This window comes from Coregonus clupeaformis, chromosome 1, assembly GCF_020615455.1.
Source record: "Coregonus clupeaformis isolate EN_2021a chromosome 1, ASM2061545v1, whole genome shotgun sequence".
Classification (NCBI taxonomy): Eukaryota; Metazoa; Chordata; class Actinopteri; order Salmoniformes; family Salmonidae; genus Coregonus; species Coregonus clupeaformis.
The window spans coordinates 85212150-85225285 of NC_059192.1; the positions used below are offsets into that span (position 1 = coordinate 85212150).

A 13136-nucleotide genomic window follows, 5' to 3' on the forward strand; every position below is an offset into this window, starting at 1 on the left:
ACCACCTCATTCTCCAAAGATTTGTCCTCTCTCTCCTTTCCTCTACTATCTCCTCTCCTCCTCTCCTCCTCTCCCCCTCTCATCCTCTCCTCCTCTCCTGCTCTCCTCCTCTCCCCCTCTCCTCCTCTCCTTCTCTCCTGCTCTCCCCTTCTCTTTTTGACAAAGCCTTGAATAGAACCTAACAAATCCAATTTTTTATTTTCCAGGTACAGTATCTGCCAGCCCAAAGACCTCGCTCTCTCCCCTCTCTCCCCCGGCCCAATCCTCTCCCCTGCCCCACCCCTCTCCCCTGTGCCCATCCTCCCCGAGACCACCCTATCCTGCACCAAAACACTGGAGGGTCTCTCCCTTTCCAAGACGACCCAGGACAAGCACTCCTTCACTCCGTTGCGGCCCCTAGCCAACCCCCCAACCAAGCGGAAGCTGCTGTCCCGGAGCCATGGGGCCACTGGGGCCCAGCAGGGTTACTTCAGCGGGCCCCAGCGGTGGCTCAGGGGCCACAGCGACAGCCACACAGGGTCCCTGTCTGAGGGGGTCTATACCAGGCAGAGGGACCCAGACCTGCCCACCCTGCCCCTGGATCTCCCATCCCCACAAGCGGAGACATATGCTATTCATGCTTCCTGTGTCCTGGAAGGCCGGAGGGGGGGACAGAGGGAGCCCAGGCCCCATATCAGGACAATCTTTGTGGAACCGTGTAAGGAAACGTCGCCTGAGAACAGGGGCTGTGGAGAGGGGGAGAGAGGGATGGAGGGGAAGGGAGGGATGGAGAGAGGGGCAGGGGTGACGGTGATTGTGGCAGAGGAGGGGTCAGGAGAGCAGGGGTATGAAGGAGCGACAGCCCAGGATCTGGACTCAGATGACCAAACGAACACACAGGTGTCAGAGATCCTCAGCAGCAAGCTCTAGGATTGGACAATTGTTCGGCAAGGCGCTCCAGGATTGGACGATGCTCAGTAACAAGCTTTTGAACGATTGGACAAAGGCTATTTTATGACAGTTGGATGGAGGAATATCGTTTTGGCGCGTTGCATACAGTACATATCCCTCATCCCTGTGTCCAAACTGATACTGATGCCCCTTTCCCTGTCTGTTTGTCTCTGTGTTTGGTTGTGTGGGTCTCTATCTTTCTTTTATCCCTTTCTCTTTCTCTCTATCCTTCAAATTACTTTGGACAGGCATGCTGAACTGAACTGACTCTAGCATGTTTCGCTCTGAGCTCGTGCACGTGTGTAGCTCACAGACTAGACAACCCTTGCTCTCTCAGTAGAATGTACTAGAGACTCAGGTTGCTGGCCAACTGTCTGAACTGTTAACTCAGAACCAAGCCAAGGCTCCAACTGTTATGACCTATAATCAATGCAACATGACATCGCTGTCGGATAAAAACATAATCTCCAAAACAGAAACTTTAAAGAATATTTTATTTTTCTCCAATTAACGAAAATACAATTATGAAACTTCAGAAGTATTTTGAATACATTTTCTTTGTCCTAGAGTCATGAAAGGAAGTTACTGCTTTCAACACATGTAAAACATGAAAATTGCCAAAAATTGCGTTACGATGTTTTCATCCGACAGCGACGATGAATTAAAGCACTGCTTTACCTTTGCACTTGAATCTGTGTTGATGACTAACAATGGCTCGAAGTTGCTATTTCAATTGATGGGTATTCATTATACATTGACACCTTACATATTAGACGTGTGGACACACGATACAAGCCTTATGTTTCTCTATGTTTCTCAGCATGGGTTTATAGGCATTTCCCCACTAACAGTGAATGTACTGTCATGGTTTAAAGTTGGTTTTCTGCGGTAATTAATTATGTGTCATTACCATCATGCTAAGCTGCTTGATTCTATTTGGTTCTTTTGTGGATCTGTTACAATGAAAACTCAACCGGAGTATCATTCAGAATGACAGTGATGTTCTTCATACACTAAAACAGTAACTTTTCCCACTTTTCTCGGACTAAGAACATAATCTGAAGACCAGCCTTCAATATCTGCATAGTATACAGTAAGTAGTAAACAGTTATGAATCCGAAAGCGTACTGTCGATTTACGCTAGTTGCCCCCACGCCTAGTTCTGATAAGCCCATCGTTAGGAATACTGATGATGACGAGAGTATTAAACATTCCACAGCAAGCTGCAGTGAATTCCAATATTATAGCCCCTATATCCCTATAAGTATTTTTGTACTCTCTATTTTAAAATGTTAATAACTTGCTATTTTGCATTGAATGCCTACCATTCGTATTGTACGTGAGTCAAATGATGTATTATTTTGTTGGCATGGACTTGTTTTGTGTGGACTCTAGCTTATGTCCAGTTTGAGTTTGTGCCCCCCTTGGTTTGGCATGAGAAGGTCAATGGTTAGAGGTCAGGGGTCATGGACAGGTGGGGTCAGAGGTTAGAGACTTGAGTTACACAAAAACAGTCTGCACTTTGCATCCTGGACTTAAGTAGCCAGAAAGTGATTTGTGGTGTGAAGTTATGTTTCTATGACACTTTAAGGGTTGTTTTGAACTAAGTTGAATCATGAACACTGTAGCTTTGTGTTCTTATCCTATGTTCTCTGGTACAGAGTATTATACCTTCTATTGTAGTATTACTTTATATTACTCTCTAGAGTATTATATTCTCTGGTAGAGATACATACAGAGTATTAGAATCATGTTATTAAAGTAACATTTCCAGGATCAGCTAATGATTGTGCTCATATCAGAGGTTTAACACATCATGGACTATATCATACTAAATTGCACTTTCAACATATATGTCTTGTTTTTTCATTTGAATTCTATGATACATCAAGCTAATTCCCAAACAATACCTTTATGGTTTTATCAAAGCCACGTTGCACTGGTAAGAGGGACACCTTGAGCTAGCTTTTCAGTATTTTAACATTGCAGATAATTATAAAACCTAATTTAAATTTAATGTACTGATCGAGGGCAGCTTTATCGGTAACTATTGTAAAACAAATTGTTGCATTATTGGAATATTAATATGACTTGTTGAAGTTTATTGTTGCATCAACAGGCCGGTTGGTTTTCCACTATACAGTATATATTTGCAACAATGTTTTTATCCATTAGGAAAATATGTAGCTAGTAATTATTGTGTTCTCACTTGACAGTGTTTAAGTCACCTGTGCATTTACAGTCATGTCGTCTTTAAACCACCTCCAAATGACCAAATTCACTAATGCTATTGTCTTAAGTGTTGGGCTTTGGGTTTGGGGCTAGGCCTACTACCGAATTTACCAGTTAATGTATATTTCCTCAGGAGTAAAAGCATAATTTGTCGCTATGAAATATTGAATATTACTATTTTATTGTCCTATTTATTTTGCTATCTGTGTCTCCCCACTTCCACCTGTTTCTATCAGTCATTAGGCTATTAGTTTGTGGTCTAACAAGCGACTAGGCCGCATCAGATCAGTCTCAATGCCTTTATACCATGTGCACATAGTGAGTGGGCCAAAATCAAGAGGGGTCATCATATCTGTATATTTTTGCATTTCCTGATAAAATGTATGAACTATCATAGTTTCTTAAATGAAAATAAGGCTAATATGTTTGTGGTTGGGGTGAGGATGATGTAAGTCCTAAAATCAACAAAGTTCCTATAATGGTTTGTTTATTTTCTTCCTGGCTTGTTGCAATGCCATCTCTGTCTGGGCCTACCTTACGGTGGCAGATGGATGTGTTTGACCAGTTTAAATAATAAACCTTTCCCTTGTGGATGTTGTGTACAACACTGCCTCTGTCTGTCACTCTTCTCTCACTGCATTGACTAGTGAAGTCACTTCAAGGAGTGCAGACAGAACATATTGTACAGTCCTTTATTGACGATTCTACTATATTCTAATGAGAATAGCACTTTATCAGTCTGTAGAATGCCAGAATGGTTTTATCTCTCCAAGTAGCAGCTCAAGAGAGAGTACTGTGAGTGAGTGGAGTTCTCTCACCTTCTTCTACCCCTCCTCTCCTCCTCCCCCCTACTCTCCTCTGCAAAATGTTGTGATGAGAAAGAGAGGGGTGGGGTGGAGATATGAAGAGCGAGAGAATGGATGCAGATGTTTTATTGACAGGTATTGTCTGCTGCCAATGGCCATGCGGGGAGAGAGGGAAAAAGAGGGAGCGAGAAGCCAAGAAAGAGAGTGAAGTGACTTCATACAGCATTGGGATTATTAGATCATTATGGCATTAATCCCCAGGAGATTGAATTAAAACATAATTAAAACGGCAGCACAGAAATTAGTTCATTTGAGGATAAGAGATATATGGTTTGATATTATCACAGTGCTAGCTGTGCCACTAGAAATCCTGGTTCGAATCCAGGCTCTGTCGTAGCCGGCCGCGACCGGGAGACCCATGGGGCGGCGCACAATTGGCCCAGGGTAGGGGAGGGAATGGCCGGCAGGGATGTAGCTCAGTTGGTAGAGCATGGCGTTTGCAACGCCAGGGTTGTGGGTTTGATTCCCACGGGGGGCCAGTATAAAAATAATGTCAAAAATATATATATATATACATTGCTCACTAACTGTAAGTCGCTCTGGATAAGAGCGTCTGTAAAATGTTTGCTGTTCTGTCTTTATCCATCTTTGATTCAAAAAGCCACCAGTGGAACTAGTATATTGGACAAAAATATGAATGCAACATGCAACAATTTCAAAGATTTTACTAAATTACAGTTCACATAAGGAAATCAGTCAATTGAAATAAATAAATTAGGCCCTAATCTATGGATTTCACGTGACTGGGAATACAGATATGCATCTGCTGGTCACAGATACCTTAAAAAAAGGTAGGGGCATGGATCAGAAAACCAGTCAGTGTCTTGTGTGACCACCATTTGCCTCATGCTGTTGACACATCTCCTTCGCATAGAGTTGATCAGGCTGTTGATAGTGGCCTGTGGAATGTTATCCCACTGGCGGTGCGAAGTTGCTGGATATTGGCGGGAATTGGAACACGCTGTCATACACGTTGACCCAGAGCATTCCAAACATGCTCAATGGGTGACATTTCTGGTGAGTATGCAGGCCATGGAAGAGCTGGGACATTTTCAGCTTACAGGAATTGTGTACAAATCCTTGCAACATGGGGCCATGCATTATCATGCTGAAACGTGAGGTGATGGCAGCGGATGAATGGCACGACAATGGGCCTCAGGATCTCGTCAAGGTATCTCTGTGCATTCAAATTGCTATTGTTGTACGTAGCTTATGCCTGCCCATACCATAACCCCACCGGCTTGTGGTAGAGAAATGAACATTAAATTCTCTGGCAACATCTCTGGTGGACATTCCTGCAGTCAGCATGCCAATTGCACGCTCCCTCAAAACTTGAGACATCTGTGGCATTGTGTTGTGTGACAAAACTTCACATTTTAGAGTGGCCTTTTATTACATTTACATTTTAGTCATTTAGCAGACACTCTTATCCAGAGCGACTTACAGTTAGTGAGTGCATACATTTTCATACTGGCCCCCCGTGGGAATCGAACCCACAACCCTGGCGTTGCAAGCGCCATGCTCTACCAATTGAGCTACACGGGACTATTGTCCCCAGCACAAGGTGCACCTGTGTAATGATCATGCTGTTTAATCAGCTTCTTGATATGCCACACCTGTCAAGTGGTTGGATTATCTTGGCAAAGGAGAAATGCTCATTAACAGGGATGTAAACAAATTTGTTCACAAAATTTGAGAGAAAAACCTTCATGTGCGTATGGTAAATTTATGGGATCTTTATTTCAGCTCATGAAACATGGGATCAACACTCATTTATATTTTTGTTCAGTGTTCATTTTTGTTCATTGAGTGTGATGTACAATTTATATACAAAAGTATGTGGACACCCCTTCGAATTATTGGATTCGGCTATTTAAGCCACACCCCATTGCTGACAGGTGTATACAATCGAGCACACAGCCATGCAATCTCCATAGACAAACATTGGCAGTAAAATGGCCTTACTGAAGAGTTCAGTGACTTTCAACGGGGCACCATCATAGGATGCCACCTTTCCAACAAGTCAGTTCGTCAAATTTCTGCCCTGTTAGAGTTGCCACTGTAAGTGCTGTTATTGTGAAGTGGAAACGTCTATGAGCAACAACGGCTCAGCCGCGAAGTGGTAGGCCACACAAGCTCACAGAACGGGACCGCCGAGTGCTGAAGCGCATAGCGCGTAAAAATCGTCTGTCCTCGGTTGCAACACTCACTACTGAGTTCCAAACTGCCTCTGGAAGCAAGGTCAGCACAATAACTGTTTGTCGGGAGCTTTATGAACTGGGTTTCCATGGCCGAGCAGCCGCACACAAGCCTAAGATCAACATGCGCAATGCCAAGCGTCGGCTGGAGTGGTGTAAAGCTCGCCACCATTGGATTCTGGAGCAGTGGAAACCCTTTTCTGGAGTGATGAATCACACTTTACCATCTGGCAGTCCGACGGAAGAATCTGGGTTTCGCGGATGCCAGGAGAACGCTACCTGCCCCAATGCATAGTGCCAACTGTAAAGTTTGGTGGAGGAGGAATAATGGTCTGGGGCAGTTTTTCATGGTTCGTGCTAGGACCCTTAGTTCCAGTGAAGGGAAATCTTAATGCTACAGCACATTCTAGACGATTCTGTGCTTCCATCTTTGTGGCAACAGTTTGGGGAAGGCCCTTTCCTGTTTCAGCATGACAATGCCCCCTTGCACAAAGCGAGGTCCATACAGAAATGGTTTGTCGACATCGTTGTGGAAGAACTTGACTGGCCTGCACAGAGCCCTGACCTCAACCCCATCGAACACCTTTGGGATGAAATGGAACTATGAACCAAGCCTAATCGCCCAACATCAGTGCCTGACCTCACTAATGGTCTTGTGGCTGAATGGAAGAAAATCCCTGTAAATGTTATTTTCTTTCTTTGTACCTATAGCTTCTTTATTTATTTGATATTCTTCAATCATCTTGGCATTAATCCGCAGAATATTGAATTAAAACATAATTAAAACAGCAGCAGAGACATTAGTTCATCTGAGGACATGAGCACATTCATAATGTATCCTTCTGTCTCCTGAGTGGCGCAGTGGTCTAAGGCACTGCATCGCAGTGCTAGCTGTGCCACTAGAGATCCTGGTTCGAATCCAGGCTCTGTCGCAGCCGGCCGCGACTGGGAGACTCATGGGCGGCGCACAATTGGCCCAGTGTCGTCCAGGGTAGGGGAGGGAATGGCTGGCAGGGATGTAGCTCAGTTGATAGAGCATGGCATTTGCAACGCCAGGGTTGTGGGTTTGATTCCCACGGGGGGCCAGTATGAAAAAAATATATGTATTCACTAACTGTAAGTCGCTCTGGATAAGAGCGTCTGCTAAATGACGTAAATGTTCTGTCAGTCTTACAGCCCTAAGCCTGTGCTGTGTGCTTTCTATTCTGCATTGATTGGCCTTGATCTTGGTAGCCTTCAAACAAACCATGAGACCACAGCATTTACAGAAAGTGGAACTGCATTCTATAGACTTCCTATACACACTAAAAAATGAGGGTTCCTCAAGGGTTCTTTGTGAAAGGTGGTGGTTCTAATTTATGTGGAACCATAATGACTCAAATAACCCTTTGAGCTCTTCAGTGGTTCTTTACAGTTTGCAAAAGGGGTTCTTTGCTATTTTGGTGAAAACTCAAATGTATATATTTGCATTTACATTTACATTTTAGTCATTTAGCAGACGCTCTTATCCAGAGCGACTTACAGTTAGTGAATACATCTTTTTTTTTTTTTTTTATACTGGCCCCCCGTGGGAATCGAACCCACAACCCTGGCATTGCAAACGCCATGCTCTATCAACTGAGCTACATCCCTGCCGGCCATTCCCTCCCCTACCCTGGACGACGCTGGGCCAATTGTGCGCCGCCCATGAGTCTCCCGGTCGCGGCCGGCTGCGACAGAGCCTGGATTCGAACCAGGATCTCTAGTGGCACAGTTAGCACTGCGATGCAGTGCCTTAGACCACTGCGCCACTCAGGAGTACTACGGGGGCGTGGTTTGCTCACAGTGTAACCTTGAGGTGCTAAGTAGAACCGTATCAGGTTTTTCAGTCTTTCCCCATGGGGAACCCTTTTTGGTGCTAGGTAGAACCCTTTGCAGAGGGTTCTACCCGCCTTACTTGCATATTTTTATGACAATACATTACAAATATCATTAGGCCTTTCTTTCAGGGCCTAGTTATACCCTAGCACAATGGTAGAAACTTCTGGTTTACATGCCACACCAGGCCTGCAAGTCACATTATGCTGGCTTGCAAAGTGATGTTTAATTCCTTTTGGAATCCAGCCAGAGTGAGGATCAGTGTTGCCAACTATTTTTCTGTGAGAATCACTATTGGCTCCTTGATTTGTTGCTAGATGACTCTGTTCATCACGCGGACAGGCACAAAGAACTCTCAGGGAAACAAAGATGGAGGGGTATGTCTCATGATTAACAACTCATGGTTTGATTGTGGTAACGTACAGGATCTCAAGTTTTGTTCTCCTGATCTGGAATACCTCACCATCAATTGCCGACCGCATTACCTCCCGTAATAATTTTCTACGGCAGAAATTTAAGCAGGAAGCACCCGTGGTAAGGACTGTTCAACATTGATCTGACCAATCGGAATCTATGCTTCAAGATTGTTTTGATCACGTGGACTGGGATATGTTCGATGTATACACTGAGGCTAGTTAAGGATCTCAATCTCACCTGATTTCCTAGACCAGAGATCATCAACTAGATTAAGCCGCGGGGCGATTTCTTCTTGAGCGGATGGTTAAAGGGCTGGAACATAATTACAAATCATTTTTAGACTGCAAATTGACCCCAAGAAGCCCAAACAGATATAATATTTGACTAAAACATAATAATTTCAAACCTTGCTTACATTTGCATATGATCACATACTGTAGCTCACTCTAATATATATACTACTGTACATACAGTATAATTTATAGTATATCCTAGTAATTAATCCGCTGTAGATACGTATAGATTGCATTTAGATTACTGTTACAGTGCTTTTGTGTTGTTAATTGGATTCGTTCCGGCATTTCTTAATTTCTTTCTTTTTACATTTTGGATTATGTTTGTATTGTTTTTGTATTGCTAGGTATTAGTACTGCACTGTTGGAGCTAGAAACACAAGCATTTCGCTGCACCTGCGATAACATCTGCAAATCTGTGTACGCGATTTGATGACATTTTGCCATTGCGGTGACAACGTCACAGCACCAATTTGCCTTACCGCCGCACAGCTGCGGTTCCCGATGTAGCATTTTCGCCCCTCCGTCACCCGCTACACACCCCCTTCCCTTGTACTTCTCTGTCTGTGTGTGCACCGTTGCTGTGACTTCTGTTGCTCAGCCAGCTTCTCCCACTCTCGTTTGCGGCAGAATTGAGTGGGAAAAGTCGCTAAATGCTATCAAAACCATAGAAACCCTCGGTGTCAAAACTCCCCAAAGGCAGCATGAAAAGTAGCTGAAATTGCTTTCACCAATAAAAGTCGCTGAAGGGGTCTGAAAACTCAATCAATACAGCGACAAAGTCGCTAAATTGACAACACTAGTGGGGATATCCAACAATTTGAACTTTTAATCACCTCAACCTGCATTCGGAATGACTGCCAGGGTAGGGAAGAATGGAAAATGAGACTATGTAAATAATTTAAACTGGAACAACCATCTCAGTAACGGGTGCAATAAATCCATGGATTAGTTTAGAAAAATGTTATTTATCTTTCCATACCAGTCAATTAAATCAAATTGTATTTGTCATATGCGCCGAATACAACAAGTGTAGTGTTTACCATGAAATACTTACTTACGAGCCCTTTCCCAACAATGCAGTTAAAAAGTAAGACAATTTACAAATAGATCAAAAGAAAAATACTAACACAAAAAATAACACAATAAAATAATAACGAGGGTACACAATAAAATAATAATGATGCTATATACAGGCTATATACAAGGAGCACCAGTACCGAAGTAGTTGGGGTGAATGATTGAGGTAATATGCAGTTTTGGTTAGGTGATTGATAGAAGTACTAAGCACATGTAGGGGGTAAAAAGCAGAAAGTCTGGGTAGCCGTTTAATTAACTGTTCAGCAGTCTTATGGCTTTGGGGTAGAAGCTGTTCAGGAGCCTTTTGGTCCCAGACTTGGTGCTCCGGTACCGCTTGCCGTGCGGTAGCAGAGAGAACAGACTGTGACTTGGGTGGCTGGAATCTTTGACAATTTTTAGGGCCTTCCTCTGACACAGCCTAGTGTAGTCCTGAAAGGCAGGGAGCTCGGCCCCAGTGATATACTGGGCCATACGCACTACTCTCTGTAGCGCCTTGCGATCGGATGCCGAGCCACACCAAGAGGTGATGCAGCCAGTCAAGATGCTCTCAATGATGCAGCTGTAGAACTGAGGGCCCATGCCAAATCTTTTCAGCCTCCTGAGGGGGAAGAGGCATTTTCGTGACCTCTTCACGACTTTGTTGGTGTGTTTGTACCATGATAGGTCCTTAATGATGTGGACACCGAGGAACTTGAAGCTCTCGACCGTCACCACTACAGCCCCGTCGATGTGAATGGGGGCGTGTTCAGCCCTCCGTTTCCTGTAGTCCACCATCAACTCCTTTGTCTTGTTGAGGTAGAGGTTGTTGTCCTGGCATCACACTGCCAGATCTCTGACCTCCTCCTTGTAGGTTGTCTCATCGTTGTCGGTGATCATGCCTACCACCATCGTGTCATCAGAAATCTTAATGATGGTGTTGGAGTCATGTGCGGTCATTCAGTCGTGGGTGAACAGAGAGTACAGGAGGCTAAGCATGCACCCCTACATTCTCACGTAGGTGTTCCTTTTTTCCAGGTGGGAAAGGGCAGTGTGGAGTGCAACAGAGATTGCATCATCAGTGGCTCTGTTGGGGCGGTATGCAAATTGGAGTGGGTCTAGGGTTTCTGGGATAATGGTGTTGATGTGAGCCATGACCAGCCTTTCAAATCATTTCATGGCTACAGATGTGAATGTGATAGTCATTTAGAAAGGTTACCTTGGCGTTCTTGGGCACGGGGACTATGGTGGTCTGGTTGAAAATGTCAGTGAAGACACTTTCTAGCTGGTCAACGCATGCTCTGAGTAATCTGTCACTACGGCTTTGTTAACCTGTTTAAAGGTCTTACTCACATCGGCTACGGAGAGCGTGATCACACAGTCGTCCGGAACAGTTGGTGCTCTCAAGCATGGTTCAGTGTTGCTTGCCTCGAAGCGAGCATAGAAGGCATTTAGCTCGTCTGGTAGGCTCCCGTCACTGGGCACCGTGATAGTTTGCCAGCCCTGCCACATCCGACGAGCATCAGGGCCGGTGTAGAAGGATTCGCTTTGCCTGTTTGATGGTTCGTCGGAGGGCATGGCAGGATTTTTTATAAGCGTCCAGATTTGTGTCCTGCTCCTTGAAAGCAGCAGCTCTAGCCTTAAGCTCAGTGCGGATATTGCCTGTAATCCATGGTTTATGGTTAGGATATGTACGTACGGTCACTGTGGGGACTACTAATAATTAATGAAGCCAGTGACTGCTGTGGTAAACTCCTCAATGCCATCGGATGAATCCCGGAACATATTCCAATCTGTGCCAGCAATACAGTCCTGTAGGTTAGCATCCGCTTCATCGGACCACTTCCGTATTGAGAGCATCACTGGTACTTCCTGTTTGAGTTTTGACTTGTAAACAGGAATTAAGAGGATGGAGTAATGGTCAGATTTGCGGAGGGCGAGGCAGAGCTTTGTATGCGTCTCTGTGTGTAGAGTAGAGGTGATCTAGTTGCACAGAGGAAAAAAGTCCCCGGCCACTAGGAGCGCCGCATCTGGGTGAGCATTTTCTTGTTTGCTTACGGCCTTATACAGCTCGTTGAGTGTGGTCTTAGTGCCAGCATCGGTTTATGGCGGTAAATAGACAGGTACAAAAAAATATAGATGAAAACTCTCTTGGTAAATAGTGTGGTCGACAGCTTATCATAAGGTAGAACCTTGAGACTTCCTTAATATTAGAGATTGTGCACCAACTGTTTTTGACAAAGAGACCCCAACCCCCCACCCCTCCCCTTAGCTGTTCTGTCCTGCCAGTGTATAGAAAAACCAGCTAGATTTATATTTATCATGTCCTTGTTAAGCCACGACTCGGTGAAACATAGGATATTACAGTTCTTCAGATCACATTGATAGTCTCAAATGGAGCTCATCCAGTTTATTTTCCAATGATCGCCAATAGAACGGAGGTTAATGGCGATTTATCCACTCCCCGTCGTGGTCTCGTTAGATATCCCACACGCCGACCTCTATAGCGCCACCTCCACCTCTTCCGAGTAATGGGGATTTGGGCCTGGTCTGGGATGAGCATTATGTCCTTCACCTCCGATTCATTGAAATAGAAGTCCTCAATCCAAATCAAGGTTAGTAATCACTGTTTTGATGTCCATAAGCTCTTTTCGGTCATATAAAACGATGTCCAAAACATTATGTACCAAAAAAGTTAGGATCAGCGGAAAAAACCCCACACAAAATAGCACAATCGGTCAGGAGCCTGTAAAACGGCGGCCATCCCCTCCGGCGCCATTACAGCATAAGATTAAAGGTCCCGAACAGTGAAAATTATGTTTTTCATCAAATTGGAAGATATTTGGATGAAACCAGTTTATAGTAGGTTGACCCAAGTATGAAACATTCCTGTAGCTGGTACATTGACAAAGTTGCAACGTCACGTATTGCCGGACATTTTATACGCCTTATAATCGTAACTAATTTAAATATGTAACGCCTTAAAACCGTCATCACATATTGGCATCATACGGCTTTGTTTACAAACCGTAAGATAGCTCAAGCAGAACATGGTAGAACGATAACTAACCCCTTTTCATCTGTGTTGTGACTTTTAGCTAGCTTACCAGCATGCCTAAAAAAGCACACTGTGTTGTGACTGGATGCCATATTGTTAATTTAACATTACACTATTTTCCGAAGAATGAAGACATCCGACAGCAGTGGCTGCTTTCGTTTCGGGTGGACAGGCTGTACCGAAAATTACAATCATGTCACACGTGTGCAGTGCACATTTTTAGTGAACA

General features: G+C 44.2%; 1 protein-coding gene across 1 annotated transcript in view; it reads left to right on the top strand.

Annotated features, from left to right (window-relative positions):
* Positions 1-3767, top strand: part of LOC121575658 (ankyrin repeat and fibronectin type-III domain-containing protein 1-like) — a 99583-nt gene extending 95816 nt beyond the window's left edge. The window contains exon 18 of the mRNA XM_041888890.2: positions 207-3767. Within this exon, the coding sequence (XP_041744824.2) occupies positions 207-909 (703 nt within the window). The 3' untranslated portion in view covers positions 910-3767. The remainder of the gene's footprint in view (positions 1-206) is intronic.
* Positions 3768-13136: the final 9369 nt, after the last annotated feature.